Below are 19,999 nucleotides of genomic sequence, written 5' to 3' on the forward strand. Positions count from 1 at the left end.
GCTTTTGATTCTCTTCATTTTAGTGTGTAAAGCTGCTTGCTGCTGATGATGCTGCTGTACTCCTTTTAATGATGGAATATCGAGTGGGACTTTTTAAACCGTGAGGGGAAGTCGTTGTGTTTGTGTCTGTGTGTGCGTGGATAAATGAAGCAGTTGAAAGTTTGTTGGCAAAAATTAAATGATTTAGAGGACAAAAAAGACATTTGACATAAATAAAAACCTAAAATATACTCTAAGATAAGTGTAAAAAAAGACAGACAAGTATGTTGATACCCTTGACATAGGATGTATCAACATACTGGACAGATCCACTTGCTAAGTACTGAGTGTTTGCAGTGTGTAAACAAAAGGAGTAGTTCAGTGTGTGAAGGCCTACCTGTCTGAGCAACGCCATGTCCTGCATGACGAAGGCGATGTAGAACAGTGAGGCAAAACAGTTGAAGAAGTTGAACTGTGGGTAAAAAAACAACAACAAAGACAGTGATGATGCATGACTGTGATGACTGAAACGTGAGATTGTTGATGATAAACATTCAAATGACATGTACACTCACCACTAACACTTTAAGGACCAAGTGATTCTGATAGGACGACTCCAGCCGGTGATTCTCTGAATAAGACACAACGGATGAGGAGGATATCAAGATATAAAGTCTGCCTCTTCAAATCGTTTTTGAACGGAACCCATTCTCACACACACATATGTTTCTAATGATACAAAGCTCAATGCAAATGGGTGAAGTATCTCTTTGAAGTGTTTTTCCCAGGGACACAATGGACATGTAACCACAGGAGCTGGGGATCGAACCGCGACCTTCCAGTCGAGAGATGAGCTCCTCTCACCCGTCAGTCCTCAAGGCCCCTAGCCCAGTCCACTTTCCTTCACAGAGGTTTAGACAATCAGAGTCTGACTCTCAGCTGTGGCTCCGCTGAGAGTCGGTCATCTCTCATCTGGAAGGTCAGGGGTTCGATCCCCAGCTCCTGCAGCCACATGTCAGCGGTGTCCTTGGGCAAGACTCTAAAGGTCCTGTAAAGCAGGTTTAACAGAGCGTCTCACAGTTTGAGCTGCAGGCTTAAAAAGTCGCCAGATGTGAAATGAAACATTCATGAGTTAAGACAGTCCAGGATATATCAGTCAAGCACACGTGGACCTGAAAAAAGGTTGAATGACTTCAACATATAAAATCATTGGGCAGCATACTTCCTCATTCCCACGTCTGATATCGATATAAGGACTTGTGTTTAAACTGGACAAGGCTTATGTGACTTGTCCAGTGTCTGCTGGGGACAGGATGCCAACATGTTCTTCACTTTCTTCTAACTTCTTCTTTTTATCTTATTTTACTTTGCTGTATTTTATTTATTTTTTTACAGCTGGACCAAGACCGCCTTCAAAGAGTTTTATTTAAAGGATGGTCGAGGTCGATATGTTTCATCTCGGGACATTTTGGATGTTTGACCACAGTTGCCCATCAGCCTGTACGGGTGTGGACCTCGTCCTTTGCTTTAAAAAGCACAGAGATCATAACATGCCGCTGCACATTCAGAGCAGCATCATAATTACCTGCTTTTTTTTTTTTTTTTTTTTTCCACAATTTTCACAACATCAGAGCTTTTTTAGAAACAGGCTTGTAAAAGAAGCAATCCTACCAAAAAAACCCCTGAACTTTATGATGATGCTGAATGCAAAGAAACTCCCTCACTTGATCACATTTGAATGCATTGAAGTGAAATTCCAAAGCTGCTGTTTTTTTTACTTTATGCTGATTAATATAAGAGACGTTTCTTATCGTCTTCATGCTTAAGTTCTTATGATATAACAATCACTGCTACTCACCCCACTCGGTGAGAAACTCAGCAGCGTATCTGTAGATGAGGTTCATGATCTCTATAACCACGGCGTAGATGATACTGGGGATAAACGTAAGAATTTCGGTCCAGAATGTGGTCTCCTCGGCGTAGACCGACAGCGCCCACCCCTCCGTCAGAAAGTAGATCATCATGATGTAGAGGGACACGTAGAGGCAGAGCAGGACGAAGGGCACAGACACGAGGTAGACCTTCAGCTGCCTCTTGAAGTTGGGGTAGATCGGCTCCTCGCGGCCCGTCACAGGGTTGAATCCAAGGACGCCATGGAAACCTGGCCGGGCGTCTTCGAAGGCCTTCTTCCTGCTCAGCGTGCCCCATCGGTACGCTAGTGAGGCGCTGCAGCGCTTCCAGAACTGGAGACAAAAAAGGTTCAGGTTCTCCTTTTCCATGTAGAAAATAATCTTACTATTGATATAAAACCCCGAGGCCTCTGCAGAGAAATTCTTCATGAAGGGTCCGATTTGAGTCTGTTAAAAATGTGTTTTTTTCATTTGTGTTTTGATTGAATGAGAAGCAGGTTGAGAAAGTGTTCATACCTCCAGGATAACAGTGCACCACACCAAGTTGAAGGCAGCGAAGAGGACATATTTATCGTAGTCCTCCCAGTCGAACAGGTAGTAAGGCACGCCGATGAGAGCCATTGGCATCAAGGCAAAGGTGAAGTACTCCAGGAAGCCAAAGTAGAGAGCCAGACCCTCCCCATAGTAGTGTCGGATATCATCTGGTGGAGAGAGAGTGGAGAAGGTAGATGAGACATAAATGAAAACTTTATTTTAAAACACCATTTCCAAAAGAGTTGGAAAGCATTTAAACGTTTTTTTTGAAAAACATTATAACTCTATGTTTAATTCTAATTAGCACAAAGACAACATGTCAAACAGAAAAATGATTTGAATTAGATGCTAGCAACATGTTGCAAAACAGTCGGGACAGCAGTAAGTAAAACAACAGTCCAAACGCCATCATCTGTGACGCTCTGGGCACGAGGCGTGGCTAACAGGGCCGCTCCATATTAGGACAAACTGACATTAAGAGATCTTTCCTTTCTGCGATATATAATGGGAGATGAAAAATACAGAGAATCAAACCAGAGAAATGTTGTGTTTATTATATACATTACACGTTTTCTTCATGCAAAAAGCGTCATATTGCATCACATGAAGAAAACTTTCAAGCAAAGAAAAACATATTTTTCTCGTCTCAGGGCAAAATGAGGGCTGGATTCACGACCATTCAACACTACTACCATGTTTCTAATGATACACAGCTTCATGTAAATGGGTGAAGTATCCCTTTAAGCATGTTTTTGTACTTGGTTCACTTTTCTATCACAAAGTTAAGCGTGGTAAATCAAAATGAAAGAGAGAGCATGTTTGCTATAACTCAGTTTTGATCTGCTATGCTTTGTTCAGGTTCCTCATCGTTGGCTTCGGCTTCATCTGACTGTGTCAACATGTTGTTGAAGCATTGGCTTGTTACTTGTGGATTCATCACACATAATAAGCGAGAAGTTATTTTCTCTTAAAAAAAAAAAAGGAACTAATTGTGATTACTTCAGATTTATGCAACATGCTTATTGCAAAAGCTAAATAGCGATGTCATCGTGATTTATAGGGCGGCCCGAATTGGTTAGCTGCACGTTAATGCTGAAAGATGCTCTGTAGTGAAAGAGTCAGGGTGCTAAAGTCTGCAGTGCAGCCCTGACTTGAAAACGTTAGCAAGTGTGCAATAAGAAAGAAGAGAGCCTGAACTGTTGAACAGCTTAAAATCGTACATTAGAAAAAGATTAATAAATCTACTTCAGCACACAGTGTGGTTCAAAAGAGCCGTAAACATTTCAGTGTTTCAACTCATTTGAAACGTGTCACTGGTGTGACATTTAAAGTGGGCTTATCATTTTCCTAAAACAATAAATATAATTTCCATGTAATAGAGTTTTAATGTTTTACCAATCATCTAATTGTGTTTGTACTGACATTTCACATCATGTCCCAGCCCTACAGGATGTGAATTGAGCTGAAAGGAAAATGCAGCCACATTGAAGGTAGAGGTATGTGAGCATATGGAAGGTAAATCAAAGCCACTGTTCATGCTGCACAATGTGGATTATGTGTGTTTATCTTATATTCACATAGAAAGCTAAGAGACCACTTACCTAACGGCTGCAGGGACAACTTCACCCTTTTATACCAGGAGAACGTGAGTCTCTTAAGCTCCTCCTTCTCGTGGAGCGGGAACATTTGGATCAGGATGCCTTTGGACTGCAGTCTGCGGACTACAACGTAAATAAGAAAACGTCATTGTGCCATTTCGACTTGTGTTTTTCTGCCATTAAAAAACTTCAGTTCAAGCTCAGCCGGGCATGAACTTCAGAACGTCACATGGTCTGATGTTATAATTCTTTAAAAAAAAAAAAAAAAAATAGCCCACAAATAAATCTTAAAATAAAAAGAGTGTGGCACACAACGATCTCCAATGGTCAGTTTGCTCAGAGGTTGTGGCCATAGACAAAACTATAGTAACAAATCCCACTGATTTCTGAATCTGTGTTTTAAGGCCCCACGATGGCTGTATTTAAAATGCTGTTAAAAACTGACTTAACACAGACGCATGCAGAAAGGTGCAGCTGAGGCAATCTAAAGTTATTCACACCCAAACTGCTTTGAAACAAGGCTGTACAGATGTTTAATTAATATATCAAAACCTGCATTTAAACATGGCGGATGATGGGACTTCCAGCGGTTTTGCAGGCAGCCTCAAGTGGACAGTCGAGGAACTGCAGTTCAAAGCACTTACACATTTGCATAATTATTCAGCACAGCTCGGTTGTCATCCAAAATCATACATCACCTATCACAGTATGATGACATCATCAACGAAGGTTCAGTGTTATACAAAGAAAGATATTTCCACAGATGCATGTACTGATCTGCAAATACACCAATTCCAAAATGTTGACAGCTTTAATAATGGGAGACATGTTAGCATGTGTCATTTGTTTGTGCATTTGTGGATCTGTGTACGTATTTGTAAAAAGTTTCCACACAGCTCCATAGATGTCTCACTTAGTTTTGAGTGACATGAAAACATCCTCTCTGCATTTGTATCTCTGACTGTTGTTCCACTGAACTCTCCCAACCAAGTAAACATGCAGCTTCATTTTTTAAGACAAGGACAGGCAGACAATAGCTGGTAGCCAGCCATTGTGTTCAGCACAATTTCCATAGCAATAATCCCTATTGTCTAATACGGAATGACTAAATACAATCACATGAAAGCTCTATCATTTCATCTGCAGTTTTTTTTTTTTTTTTGAGTGCATCATTTGTCCAAAATGATTACATTCTGCTTTAGGACGATTTTTCAAACACAGGCGCTGAATAGAAGCACCCTATCTCCTGCCGCGACTTCATTTCTTTCTTATCTTACATTGGGAATATTTCTCTGCATTTGCATATTGATTGTTTCCATACTGAGAGAGAGAGAGAGAGAGAGAGAGAGGGATGGAGGTAGAGAGTTAGCGGTGGGAAGACGTGCTGCTCTCAAACAGAGGTGGAAGGAGAGTTGTGCTGCACTTTTATCTTGCAACTTTAGAAATTCACTCCGACAAAATAAACTGTATATTTCAGAGTAAACTAAAACATGTGTCAAAGCACAGTCGCTCCTGAACTATTTCAAGTTTCTGACAGGCTGAATATGAAGATCTGCACCAGAGAGAGAATGAATTTTAACATGCAGTTAAATGTACTCCTGATTCACTATTGTTCTTGTTAATTGGTTACTATTTGTATAATGTGTTCAATAATTAGCATGAGAAATTGGTGCCTATTCACTCAGCGACATTAGCTCTGGGGTCAGATATTAAAGTGATTCATTCAGAGCAGGATTGAACAACTATTTCTATTCTTCATTAATCTGTTAGTTACTTTCTTAATTGACAACGTCTGGTTTGTTCTATAGTTTATCCAGGAAAAGTGAGAAATAGCTATTACAAACTGGTATCTTTAAATTGCTTTTTTTTTGAAAAATTGGCCAAAACTCAAAGTTGTTTAATAAATAAAACAGTATATATAATGTAGTAGGTGTAAAAAGCTCATTTACCTTTGAGTCATAATGTTTATTATTCTGTTTTCACTTCTTAATGGCTGTGTGAGGGGCGCGTTGCGTCTTACCGATAGATTTCCCGGGGTAAAGCTTGGCCGAGTCGTGTCCTGGTACATGAGTCTCATCTTTGGCTCTCAGAGTGTCCAGCTCGTGCTTGATGATGTACTGACACTCGGCCATACTGAGGAAGCTGTCTCCGTCCCCTGGAGAGACAGAGCACAGAGTACAGCTGGGTAAGATGGCTGCAGTGTGGACACCACAGTCCGGTCCAGGGCTGGACAATATGTCCGTCCACCTTTTAAAGATGTATGGATATCATTTCGAATGACATGAAGGGTAAGACAACACAGTTGATGTTGTGTTAAATACAACAATACAAGTTTGTTCCATTGAGTCGCCGGTTTGCCTATTTGTCCTCTCACAGTCTGTTCTTCTTCACTCTGCTCCACCTCTCTCCCTCTCTGAGCAAATTCAGAGCAGGGACAGGTTTCAATTATTTCATTTGTTCATGATGGGTTTTTCATATATATATATATGTTTTTCCCTAACATATAGAACATGTAGAGTCTCCCCATTCAGCTGAAAACGATATCAAAAAATAGGATTTTTGGTCCATATCACATTTAGTCCTAGTCCGGTCTGTCCATTACAAAAAGGACACGACTCGATCGAAGAGGAAAAGTTCTCTCAAGTTTCTTCACATCTGTTTATGTTTACTTTTCACACAGTTCAGCTCATGCATATTTCTACCCTCACGTATCCGTTGAACATTGATATCAGCTGTGCTGAAAAAAATGCCACTATCTGGACATTAATGTGCCTTGTGCCAATGTCGGAAACTGAATTCTGCCAAGCTGGTATACCAAAGAGCTGAACCAGAGGAGAGGTGTTTCATCTGTCAACTGTTTGACCCCCCCTCCCTCTGTTTTGATCATGCGTCTGCTGTAAACACATTTTTTACCACTTATTAAACAACACTGTTGATGTGTCCAACCCAGCAGAGCATTCATGAAGAGAAAAACTCGCCCCATGTACAGAGGCTTACTGTCCTATCTCTAAAACACCCCCAGCCCCCCTTCCATCTGAGCAGACAACTCAGGAAGATTTCAGGAGCAGCCTTTCACATATCCTGTAAATATATAAATATATATATATTATTATTAATACTCCAGGAGTGCATGTGTAAAAAATGTTCCTTTTTACAGTTAAAATGCAAATCTTCAAAGTGGGTGGTGCATTAGTGGAAAGAACAAGGACAAAAATGTGTCTCTTTGAAAAATGCCTCGGGACGTGTACGGGACAGGATCTGCAGAGACCGCCTTGTCTGAATTCCTCCTCGCTGCTTTCATGGGTATGAAAGCAGCTTCATGCAGCTTCATGCAGCCCCTCTCCCCAACTCTACCTTCAAAGTCTTTGAAGTTGTGTTTGTTGGAGCAGGTAAAGCTCCTCATGGATCCATCGTTGTACTCCTTGAAGAGTCCGATTTCCTCAGCACCATCGAGCAGCCTCTGCTGTGAAGCCCCAATCAGGAATATGTTGGGGTTTTCTTTCTCCTCCGCCTCCACTCCAGGACCCATCTGCTCCACCAGCAGCTCGGCACCTGGCAGAAACATTTGAATAATAAATAATGTGGAGTATGATGCTGCGGAGAAGAGGATCTGCTCCGAGATGCACACCTCCATTCTGCTGTCTGTCGGTTATCCTCCTCAGCAGCCATGTTACGGTCTCCTGGTTGGCGTCGGAGGCCAGCTCCAACGCCACCAGAGGAGTAAACCTGGAGCCACTTTTGTCTGCGGCTGATTCCTGCAGCATCTTCTCCTCTCACAGGAGTCCTGTGTCAACAAAAAAAAGAAGGGAGAAATAAAAGCCAGAGAAAAATGTCCTCAGAGAGTGTGATAGGGTTTTATATTTAACAGTTAAAAAAACAACTTTTGTTTATGTTTACGTAGCACTTATAGAGCACTTTTTTTTATATTTCCTGTTTTTGTATCTTACTGAAGAGGCTGAGCAGAATGGATGCATGGTTTTCAAAATGGTTTGCTAAACAACAACAAAAAGTGGTGGTGTAAGACTTGTGCACATTATTGTCTTTCTGGCTTTGGAAAAGTTTCTCAGTAAGACTCTCTGATAGGCTTAGAGAAGCTGCTCGAGTAAAGTAAGCACAGTCCACCCAGCAACAGGCAGGTATTATTACTCCTACGACCTCGTGTAGGCCAACAAGGTGGATGAATTAGTTCCACATCTAAAGTGTATGAAGCAGCCTGAAGAACAGAGAGTGTAGTGACAGAAACAGCTGATCGACCACTGTGGCCAACACACACTGACACAGAGGGAGGGGCCTCTGAAGGAGGGACACGAACAGCTCACAGAGGCTCGAGTTGAAAAGTGTCGCCTGACTGCTCTAACTGAGCTCAGGGTTAGTTCCTGGCTTTCTTAAATGAAGGTTTGTGTGTGTGCTCGGTACTCACCCAGATGTGTCCGTGTGTCTGTGCTGCAGCCTGAGGGGGGGGGGCTGTTCTGAGAACAGTTACATTAGATAGTTAGACTCATGTCTGTGAAGGCTGCCAGAAGCTGCACGGAGGCGTTTAGCTGAGCTCCACGTCACGAAGCGACGCAGCGAACTTCAGCTGTCACACCCTCCAACCTTACAGACAGACAGACCTACTGCGCGGACGTCAGGAAGTAGCACCCACAAGGGCCCTCTTTTACTTCAACTATTTGTTTTTCTGTACCTCTGCTGAGAAAGAAAGAGCGATCAACGCGGTCGAGAACAAGTGCGAGGCATGCGTTAAAAAATGCGTTTTCTGTTTAGTTGAGCCATAAAATCTAAACTCTGGAGAACAAAGCTCAATTTTCAATTTAATCTTTTTTTTAAATAACAATAATATATATTTTTTTATTTATTTTATTTTTTTAAATCTAACGATAGGCTAGACAAGTGGTTCCAAAGGTGGGGGTCGGGACCCCCTGTGGGTCTCAAGACACTGAGAAGGGAGAATTCTTCCAAAATATAGGAAAATGAAAAAAAACACAATAACCATCGTAAAAATAAAATAAATTCAAGAGACGACCAATGCTGTTGATCTCGCATTTCTTACACGACATACGAAAACAGTATTAGGGTGTTCTTTTGTCCCAGTGTTTGAACACATCTAGGATCTAATCATCTGTGTATTGATTAGGCTATGTTAGTGGTCGTCCACTCTACTTTACATATTCAGGCCTATCGATAATTTCACATCATAATCTAATTCAGGTAGGCTATACACATTTCTTTATCAGGCAAACAGTATAAATTAAACATACTTAGGATACATACTGCTGCTTCAAGTAGAAAAATAAAGTATACCAATATACGAATATAACAGAAATACCTGAGTGTCTGATGGTAAACATCCAACAATGTTCAACATTTAAACATCAGTAACAATCTTTCAAATAGAAAAATAAAAAAATGAGTGTTACAGTGCTGATTCAGAGGCACAGACATCTTAATGATCAGTCTTTGCACATGCCAAAAAGAGACATTTAATAATTCTGTGATGTCTGGAAAAGTGACTAAAGGGTTGTAGAGTAAAATGATTTATTAGTTTGGCACTTCCTCATTTTAACAGGCGGTGACAGATAAACCCTGATTTGTTTTTTTCATTCTGTAAATCATATGTTTCTGCTGTTAAAAAGCCTTTTTGGTTATATTGGTCAATTAATTTACACTACATTTTAAATTAACTATCTGTATTTTAATCACCTATTTATTTTCTTTACTCAAATTTAAATAAAAAACGTGCAGGTACACTAAAAACCCTGACTTTTTAATGGCTTGTTTAAACCTTTTTTAAAGCTCTTTATGGGGTATTTCTTCACACTGACATGATGTATTTCATCTGCTTTGAACTGACTTCTTACTGACACAGTGCTCGTAGCTTTATGACATTATAAAACACAAAGTCTGACAGGGTTCCCTGACTCTGTCTTTCATTGTCATGTTGTTTTGTATTGTATTTATTTTATTTTGTTACATTTGTAATGAGTCATTGATGTGACGCGTGTCCTGCTCTTTAGTTTAAAATGTAACATTATATTTCACACCGGAACCTGTCAGCACAGACCAAATGTGTCTCTGCAGATACACACCGAATATTCGGAGAACATATCAGTGTTGTTCTTTGGCTACTTACCAAAGCTCTCTCTCTCTTCTCCTGTGGAGCTGCAATGTTTAGACATTTGACAGAAAAGACACTTCCGCATTTCCCCTCGTCCTGTAACTGGGTGCGCTTGTTTTGAGTTTCAGACGAGATGAGGGATGCTGCGACGGACGGGGACATAAACTTCATGGATTTGGTGGTTGTGAGGGAGAGAGGGCTTGTCATACTGTAAAATGCACCGCTCAACTGAGCTACCCTGAACTACAAATTAAACGCCCTTTGATGACTGATTCGACGTCAGAGTCCGCCCGTGCACGTGACTGGAGGAGGTGAGGTTCACAGAGGTGTTTTTGCAGTATGGCCGAGCAAGAGGCAGCGGGGAGCAGAGGGTGAGTGTATCCTCTATCAGAAATAACTGTGTCGCCTTTAACTATTAAGTGTGTTTAGTTCAGAAAGCGACAATTAATGTCAGAAAACTATTTGTCATTAAAAACGACGGTGTTTGATTCAGCAGCCGATGATCTGTGTTGTTGTCAAACATTAGACAAGTTTCCAAGAATCAGGAGGCGCACTACACTGAAGTGAGATTAATAAAGTGATCATGTTAATACCTCCATACTGCACTTCGTCTTCTCTTTACATGACACTGTGAGAGAGAGATGCTGTCATAAAGAACAGAGTTTGTCCTTTCTGTACCGAGATATTTAGACTGCGTGACTGTTTTGTGAAATTATTTCTAAAAGTTTCTTAGTTGATAATCCAGAGATGTGATTTGGATGCATGTGTTGTCAGAACCTATTCAATGTTATAAAGCTGTGTGCTAATGTTAAATCAATGTGTCACCTACTGACAGCTGTAAAACAGAGTATTACAGTGTTTGTTTCTTCTTCTCACTTTCGTTTTGATGTGTCTGCAGGGCCGTACAGAGGTGGCTGTCTGTTGTTGGTGCTGACAGTGTGGTCAGCAGTTTGTGGGGCTACGTGGACACCACAGTGAAGTAAGCCTGCTTTCTGACCCTCTTTCCAGCTAAAGACAGTGTTGTGTTGTATAGACTCCATATGGAAGAAGAAAAAAAACATCCTGCTGCACATCTTCTGGTCTCCATACCAAATCCCCATTTTAATCCAACTTTATTCAAATGAACAAAAAAAATGATATATCTTTAAAAAATCAACATATTTCAGAACTCTGGGACAAATAAAACCACAGTATGACAGTATTTATAAATAACACATTTTGTTTATAGTGTTTTTATTATATTGTTATATAATAACAATATTTTTTATTGTATTATTACTTTTTAAATTAATTTATAATATATTTATATATTATTTTAATATATAGGTTTAATGTATATTAATATATATATACAGTATATAATATTATTATATTAGTGTTTTAATAAACTTACATACAATAATAAATACACACACACACATAGAGGAAGTTTATTGAGAAAATAAAAGATGGTATATGTGGAGTGCCATAATTTGGGGGATTCTTCATATATTTTCCTGCAGACAATATTCTCCATGGTTTCACAGCTCTGCACTCTGATGATATTACATATATTTACATTTATATAAATATAAATATTTGTTTATTCATACAGGGAGTTATGAGAGCAAGCAGAACATCATCAATGTTTTTTACTGCTTCAGACTCTCCTCTAAACCACGCCACATCAACAAAGCCTGTCTATGAAATAAGGAAAATACCCTCTGAAGAGCTCATGCTCTCTTAATAATATGCGTTTTACTTGAAACATATTCTGGTTTGTTACGCTGTTTATGTCTCCCTGAGGCATACCAGCAGTCTGCACCCACACCATGTCTTTTCTGTCATAGTCTGCTCATGTCGGGTTCTTCTGTGCGTGCAGGTGGTGCTGGATCCCCAACTGGCTGCCGTCATGGTGCCCCACCTCTCAGCTTCAGCTACAGACCGCCGAGGATAAGATGCTGCGACGTAAGCATCAGCTTTCCGTAACGCTGACTTTCCTCATGTGACGTTCAAGGAAGTGGGAGCTTTGTTAAAATATGGATAATAATACAATACATAGGGGTGTGAACATTTTAAAACACTGAGTTTAACAGATGTAAATGTTAATTCCTTAGTAATGCAGTATGAAGTATAAGGCCTAGTCCACATGTAAGACAGAGGTTTTCCTCCTCCTTTTAAAAAAATTCTCAAAACACATCAAACATCCACATCAAAACGTTGTTACAGCGATATGAGCATGCCAAGCCAAAAACATTGTCCTTAACATGCTAAAATGTTCGCGCCATTCATCTGCAATGACAAAATCATTTTTAAAGTTGTCCGTGCAGGCGCCTCTGTTCGTTGCAGAGCAACTGCAGTATGCTTGTATTTGTAAGCTTGTATTAAATCCACTTACCCACACAATACACTTAGCTACACAGGCACTGTGAACAAAATAAACAGCGTCACACAATGACGTCAAACAGAGCAGAGACAGGTGCACGATGTGATGTTACGACACCCAAACTCAGTTTTCCCCGTCGATACATAAACGCCTTAATCTTCACAGAGTTTTCCAAAAGGTGCATTTTCAGTGACCTAAAATGCCGCTTGCGTACGAAAGGCCAAAACGCACAGATAAACCTGCTGTTTTTAAAAATACCCACTTACATGTGGACCAGGTGTAAATGCTTTTGCAGATCGTGTTTTTTAATTGCTTAACAAATTAGGCGTCAGCAGATTTGACAGATTTGATAAAACCCTGGCACACATTGCAATGAACTGAATAGCAACTCCTGCATCCTGATGCATATCGTTTCTCTGTGAATACAAGAGCTTGTGATAATTAGATAACACAAAGTGCAGAAAGGGACCTTGGACTGCCACCACGGTACGTCAGCAAGCAACGTAAGTAGAGAGGAGGGTAAAACACAATCAAACTATTAATGAGGAGGACTGAGTATGGTCTGATAGAGAGACTGATACATGTCTCTCTGACTGATGACTGTCTGTGATGAGTGAGAAGCATGAGTCCTGCCAGCTGTACTGTTGTTGGTGCTGTGTTTACATCACGTTTACATGGACGGGACGACCTTGTGTATAAAGCTGTTTGAGTCAAGGACGAGAGAAAAGAAGAACAACAAACTCTACTCACTGCTTACCTCACTGTTATTGATCACTCCTTCAAGTGAAGGTTGTAGGTGTTTGTTTTGGTTGACTGCTGGTGCTCAAGGGCGACATCTACTGGATGCTGCTCTCATTGGGCGATGGGCGGGGAGCACCTTCAACTGGTCACCTGTCAATCACAGGGCTGACATACAGAGACAGACAACCAGCCGCACTCACAGTCACACCTACAGGAAATGTAGAGTCACCAGTTAATCAGGACTCGGCTCTTTGTTGGATTTTTCATTTTTTCCTTTCAGTTCTGAGATTAATCACAGACCTAAAATGACTTCCACAAAACTACCACATTCCTTTTTTGAAACTTTCCCTTCCTTCATTTTTTTGTCTTTCTGTTTATTTATTATTATTTATTTTGTCCAGGTGTCGACGGGACGTTCTCCAAACAGTTTGTCCCCATCTCAAACACTAACCGGCTGTGGACCCTGACTGCAGGCAGCGACCACGTCAAACACCAAACCCCCATGGTTCTGCTGCACGGGTTTGGGGGTGGCGTTGGTCTTTGGGCCCACAACCTGGGCGCTCTCTCCCAGCGTGGACCCGTCCACGCCCTTGACCTGCTGGGCTTCGGACAGAGCAGCCGGCCTCAGTTCTCGACAGACAGCCAGGAGGCAGAGGAGCAGTTTGTGGAGTCCATAGAGCAGTGGAGGGCTAAAATGGCTCTGGAGTCCATGATACTGCTGGGACACAACCTGGGCGGGTACCTGGCTGTGTCGTACTCTATCAAATACCCAAACAGGTACGTGCAGATTATGAACTTTGTATTTTCTTACTGTATATGGATGTGATGGTTTTTTTTATTTGAATTGTTTTCTGTTGTACCAAGCGCCAAACGGGTGCAAAAGAAACGTTTTTACCACGAGTTAATCAGCCACTTGAAAGTCCTTCATTTCATTTGAACCGGCTCACAGTGAACCTGTCGGCTCGTGAAGGATGACCAGAAAGACTCTTTCCTGGAGACGTATAGGACGCATTGGGCGAGCCTCGACATGCTGCAAACGAGCCCTTGGAAACATGCAGCATAAGTGTCATGTTCCCAACATGTTCAAGATGTTTCAGAAATCCACAGGCTGACGTGATGATGACGACCGTTTGTCATATCAACGCGGTGTGGTGACGCGTGTACAAGCAGGAGTGCAGAAAAGAAGATGCTGTCCAGAAACATTGAGAATGTTTAGTTCCCACGGTTTCCTCGCTGCTTCGTGGGATATAAACATCCTCACACTGTGATTATATCTGCTGCGTTCACACATCGGCGCATGCCCGACTTCTTCCAGAACATTTTTCACCAGGGTGCTCTGGCAGAGAAAAAAAGAAAAATGTGTTGGTTTGCATTGTAACATGCAGCTCAGCCAGATAGAAGAGTGCAGAGCATGTTTAAAGGCGATGTAGTGGTCATACATGAAGCCAGTTAGACTTCAGAAGATTTAAATGAGAAAATATCAGTTCAGATAGAAGTTGGTGGAAATCATGTACATATTCAAAAACATGATTCCAAAGCAGTTCAAGAAACAAATATGTCCCCCTGGAGTTTGTGCTGATGATAACAAAAGAGCAAAAGGAGAGTTAACCCTGGGGCGCAGATGTCCGGGCGGTTCGGTCACAGAACCATGTATGAAGGATGTGGTTCTCTGAGTGGGTGGCCCGGGTTCAACTCTGGCGTGTAGCAGCTTTCCCGCTCGTAAGTCCTCTCGCTCTTTCTTCGGTTTCCTACTCTGTCCTTTCAAAATAAAGCCGAAAGAGAGCCAGATACAGCTTTCATGCATCAGTCACTCTGCATGCATTCATGAGCATATGTTTGCAAACAACTTCAACATTTTAAGGACGGGGTCATGTGACATGTCAATGTCATGTTCAAAACTTGTTTCTGCATCTCCAGTGTGGCAGCAGATAGGTGACTGCAGGCTTCATGTGCTGAGGGAGAACATTCAGAAAGCTTTGAAGTGTGAGCATGATTTTATGTGAGAACACCAGCGTGTGTGTGTGTGTGTGTGTGTGTGTGTGTGTGTGTGTGTGTGTGTGTGTGTGTGTGTGTGTGTGTGTGTGTGTGTGTGTGTGTGTGTGTGTGTGTGTGTGTGTGTGTGTGTGTGTGTGTGTGTGTGTGTGTGCAGGCTGCAGCAGTGCGTCCTCAAAGCCTCTCTCCTCCCACCTCACTATCTCTCCTGAATCATCTCCTATTGCTGCGTCTCCAGCTCTGCCCAAGGGACGTCTGATAAAATGTCCTCAATACCTTATCGCACTCCTTCATCACTAATTCTAAAAAAAAAAAAAAAAAAGAAAAAGTCCCCTTTCCTGTCCCATTCTTGTTATCTCATTGTTCCAACAGGCCTTTAAGTTTAAACACAGCATGCTGTTAATCAGGGACACACTGCGTGTCTGTCTTCTGGCTGAGCCGTGCTCATTGTTCCTGTCGTGGCCAGAGGGGGACGTTTATTATTCAACATAGCAGATTACATTATTATTGGGGTTAGTGAACGTCGGCTTGTGTGTCATATCAGCTCGTGGATACTTTCATGTTGTCACCCATGACAAGAAATGATGATAACATAGAAACCAGACATCTGTTTCATGTCGTGTCAGGGTCCCAGTCTGTGGAAGTTCATATAAAGAGGTCAGTTTGGATTCTGTGTTAATAGAAGTAATTCATCTTGTATATTAATTTAGACTTTAGACTTTTATTGTCCTTATTGGAAAATTCCTTTTCACAGCACAGTTTCTGTCCAAACAGGCAATTTCCCACAAAAAGAACAAACAGAAAACACCGAGTACAAAACAAACAGAGTCAAACAACAATCACTATTTCTCACTCTGGACTGTTCAGCGAGGGCTGATATGACGGCAGGGATCAGGCCTTGTGCACGTCTGTACCTCCGTCCTGAGTGGAATGAGCTGTTCGCATTATTCCTGTCAGTTCACTTCATTCAAACTAAATCTGCTGAGTCATTTTGCACGTGAATAAATCAGACAGGAAGGTGAACGAGTGTTGATTCGTGTGTTTCCGGCCCTCAGAGTTAAACACATACTGCTGGTGGAGCCCTGGGGATTCCCTGAGCGCCCTGACACAGAGGAGGCCGACCGGCCCATCCCCGTGTGGATCAAAGCCCTGGGGGCCATGTTCAGTCCCTTCAACCCGCTGGCCGGCCTGAGAGCGGTCGGACCCCTCGGTAAGACTCTGTGTGTCAGACAATGTGATGCATACATGACACATGATTGGGTTTGGTTTGATACAGTCAGGTGGTCTTCTCTCCAGGTCGGACAGGATTCTTTTCATACTCTATTCCTCTAAGCATCAACCAACAAAAAGATTACAGAGTCACTTTGACATGTTCTTCGAGTAAGACGAGGACCAAGGAAGGACAGCTTTTTCCTATTCTTATTTGTAAATGTACATTTTTACTTATTTTAGTGTTTATTCTCTTCAATGTGTGACTTTAATGTGGAAATCTCAGGTGTGTTCCCCTTTAAAGGCAGGGTTGGTCATTTTCAAAAAACTAGCAGGATTTTGAAAGTAGCATCTTCTCCGTATTCACCCTCATGCTTTGAGTGTGTGCTCGTGCATGCATGGGGTCGAGAGGCTTGATTGGTTCATAAAAAAAACAAACCTTCATCCGACATTGGTCGAAGTTGTTACAGGCTTACAGCGGCTTTCAGAGCACATAACACCAACTAAACCACCGAGAAAGAAACTCGTCGCAGATTAAAAACTAAAGCTTAAGCCAACTTTAAAAAAAAGTAAAATGATTGATTATTTTGGAGAGTGTGGATCTCAGTGAAATACCTCATGGATAGTTCCTCTTGAAAAAGTCCCCAGAACTGTTGAGTCCAAAAACACATATTGTTACTACATCTAAGCATTCATCTTATACACTGTATGTTTGAACTTTTATGACATGATACATCTCCAGCTTGATGCTTTTAGTGGCCTTTTATCAATCTTGTTTTCTTTTTGTTTTTTTATAATTTCCTGGTTTATATTCACATCACTAACAGTTGAGGGAGTTATAATTGTGATTCTTAAGGAGGACCGGGTTGTTACTGCAGCACGTTACTCCTTTAACTCTACTAAAGCTGATTCCTTCAAGGCAGATGTTTCAGTGGGAAGACGTCAAACAGGGTTCATCCAGCCTGCTGTTCAGAACTGCACATGAACGTGACGCTTCTCCCCTCCCTGCAGGTCCCACCCTGGTTCAGACTCTCAGACCGGACTTCAAGAAGAAGTTCTCGTCCATGTTCACTGATAACACCGTGTCTGAGTACATCTACCACCTGAACGTGCAAACCCCCAGGTCAGCCTCTGATTCCCTGTCCAGCTTTATGTTCAGCACAAACATTTCATAGTTTACATTCACGGCTGTCTACTGTCGTGGTTTTTTTCTGTTACAGTGGGGAAACGGCTTTTAAAAACATGTGCGTCCCTTATGGCTGGGCCAAGAGGCCGATGCTGCAGAGGATGGACAAGCTTCATCCTGACATCCCCATCGCCATCATCTACGGCTCACGCTCCAGCATAGACAGCAACTCAGGCAACAGCATCAAAGAGATGAGGCCCAGCTCACATGTGGAGATCATCGTAGGTTCTTCATCTTCTACTTCTTGAATGCCACGTCAAAGTCGAGACTTATTTCATCAGTGTTTTTATCATTCAGTTGACTCCTTCTGTCGGGCAGAATCCAAATGAAGTACTGGAGGACACAGATCTCTGCAGACACCTTTATTCTGGACTAACGTTTAAATGAACTGCGTTGAAACATTCAGAGCTCAACAGAGTGTGCTGCAGTCAAAGAAATCAGCTGTCATGAATCGAGATCAGAAATGTGGTTTGATGCACTTTGGCACCTGCCGACCGTCTCTTCGTAGGACACACAGAGTACCTGTGATGTTACCACATGTTGCCCAAATATGTATCTGCAGGGATGAACACTGATTCTTGTGCGGGCACTTTTTCTCTTCCTAACTTCATCTGTCAGTGTCCTCTTCCAGCTCTCAGCCACTATACATATATATATATATATATATATATGCTGTGAAGATGTATTGTATGTACTGTGCATCTCCGAGAGGATCTCCACCCTCTATCAAAGTTACATATTGCAGGATGTTGGAGAGGTGCTATTCTCCCTGTTGAAAGCTAATGTTCTTTTGAATCAAACTTTCAAACATTTGTTTTTAGGTGAGAAAAGTTACAGATTGTTTCTTTAACGCGGGCTGTCAGCTTCAGGCCTGTGCAGGTTCACAGGAAAGGAGGAGGCATTGAGTGGGCGAGCCAAACTGTCGGGCGTCGTCCAAACCTCCTCACATAGAGACCCAGTTCAGGGTCTTCTTCTACAACTGTAGCTAAAGCAGAGGGTGCAGCCACCTTAACGATCAAGCACTGGGCAGCCTGATCTATGAGAGCACAATAGTTGAAGAGATGAATTCAAATAAAACTTTTCTCTCAAACTTTGTTTTCTAAAAAAGCAATAAAGAAAGGAGACACAGCAGGAAAATCTATATTCTCTTTTTATGGCCTCTCTTAGTGTATTGCCTCCTTGGTTTAATCACCCACTTCCCTTCCTGTTCTGCAGACGATCCGTGGAGCCGGACACTATGTGTACGCCGACCAGCCCGAAGACTTCAACCGCAGAGTTTTGCAAGTGTGCGAAACGTTGGACTTAAGCAGAGGCGAGCCCGGGTACTGAACTCAGGACATGCAGACATCAGTTTTGCAAGCCGACGTGGAAACACAACGAGAAACGTTTGCACATAGAGACTTTTGAAAGGAGCAGCATTATGTGCTTGTGGTTCATCATGATATGCTGATGATCTTATATTATGTCACCACAGAGTCAGTGATTTTCCTTGAAACTTGGTGAATGAGAGCTCTGAGCTGACGACGTCAATAAGCCCCCCTTTTAACCCCTGTTGCAGTCTAACTCGATCCAATAATGACTGTGGAGCATCACATGCTCCTTTGACATTACAGCTGCAGCACACACATAGCTTAGGTGGTACTGCGGCCTCTTCAACACTTGATGGAAGCATTCGTTATACTGGCTTTTCTCACAATCGCCTCTTTCAAATGCAGTCAAGAAGGAAGGCATTTCGGAGTTCTGATGTTCTGCAGAGCACGCAACCACAAAGCCTCAGTGTTCTGTGAAAGTACAACATATGCAGCCTTAGACAGCTCCAAATAAGCAACACAACCTGTTCATAATGTTCACATGTAAATTACAAACCTGTGTTCATGTCTGCTCTTTGTACCCTAATCAGAGACTTAGAGAGTACAACCCAAATACTAAAACACTTGTAATGTTGAGTAAGGCTTTCTGTGCACCTGGAGATTTTTTTTTTCTGAGCACCAGCCTTTTAAAAAAAATAATAATAATGTTTTCAATGAGCGGGGAGCGTTCGCAGCAGAAAGCGGCCTGTCTGTCAAAAAGCGCAGCACCTAGCATCTTGAACCCGAGCGCTCTGCCATTGTTGCGCGGCCGCTCCGAGCGCCCAAGTTTAAAATCGTTTAACTTTTCAGAAAGGCACTACGACATCACCGGCGGTCTTTTGAAGATGTGTGATATTCTCTGGAGCTTTGCCGCATGGGGATCGTGTCTTACACCCCGCTCCGTGTCTGATCGGTGAATAAACAACCTCAAATATAAAACATGCAGTAAAAAGTGACGGAGCTGTGATGGTCGTATGTCTCACACGTTACGTTGTCATAGAGGCAGGACGCCCGTGCAGCG

The 19,999-nt window shown here is 42.0% G+C and overlaps 2 protein-coding genes across 4 annotated transcripts in view; one reads left to right on the forward strand and one right to left on the reverse strand.

Moving 5' to 3' along the window:
* ano10a (anoctamin 10a) overlaps positions 1-10,167 on the reverse strand; it is a 30,144-nt gene extending 19,977 nt beyond the window's left edge. For 2 of the 3 annotated variants that reach the window (XM_079344220.1, XM_079344218.1), the window contains exons 1-9: positions 8,442-8,628; positions 7,650-7,805; positions 7,376-7,573; positions 6,042-6,176; positions 4,025-4,144; positions 2,406-2,590; positions 1,838-2,222; positions 555-610; positions 377-451 (exon numbers count right to left, since the gene is read on the reverse strand). In XM_079344220.1, coding sequence (XP_079200346.1) covers positions 377-451; positions 555-610; positions 1,838-2,222; positions 2,406-2,590; positions 4,025-4,144; positions 6,042-6,176; positions 7,376-7,573; positions 7,650-7,785 — 1,290 coding nt within the window. In that variant the 5' untranslated portion in view covers positions 7,786-7,805; positions 8,442-8,628. Of the gene's footprint in view, positions 1-376; positions 452-554; positions 611-1,837; positions 2,223-2,405; positions 2,591-4,024; positions 4,145-6,041; positions 6,177-7,375; positions 7,574-7,649; positions 7,806-8,441; positions 8,629-10,147 lie in introns of those variants that run through there. The other variant, XM_079344219.1, reaches the window with a different exon arrangement.
* Positions 10,168-10,440: 273 nt separating this feature from the next.
* abhd5a (abhydrolase domain containing 5, lysophosphatidic acid acyltransferase a) lies at positions 10,441-19,750 on the forward strand. The gene is made up of 8 exons (XM_079344227.1): positions 10,441-10,507; positions 11,035-11,115; positions 11,998-12,083; positions 13,644-14,019; positions 16,290-16,444; positions 17,455-17,566; positions 17,664-17,850; positions 18,845-19,750. The coding sequence occupies exons 1-8, from the start codon at positions 10,476-10,478 to the stop codon at positions 18,956-18,958; spliced, it is 1,143 nt and encodes a 380-aa protein (XP_079200353.1). The 5' UTR covers positions 10,441-10,475; the 3' UTR covers positions 18,959-19,750.
* Positions 19,751-19,999: the final 249 nt, after the last annotated feature.

Source organism: Symphodus melops, assembly GCF_947650265.1.
Source record: "Symphodus melops genome assembly, chromosome: 5".
NCBI classification, from domain to species: Eukaryota; Metazoa; Chordata; class Actinopteri; order Labriformes; family Labridae; genus Symphodus; species Symphodus melops.

Excerpts from the sequence above, each read along its gene's own strand:
- abhd5a (XM_079344227.1), top strand. The coding sequence starts at position 10,476 with ATGGCCGAGCAAGAGGCAGCGGGGAGCAGAGG. Across the intron at positions 10,508-11,034 it reads GAGGCAGCGGGGAGCAGAGG|GGCCGTACAGAGGTGGCTGT; the intron begins GTGAGTGTATCC and ends ATGTGTCTGCAG. Across the intron at positions 12,084-13,643 it reads CGAGGATAAGATGCTGCGAC|GTGTCGACGGGACGTTCTCC; the intron begins GTAAGCATCAGC and ends TATTTTGTCCAG.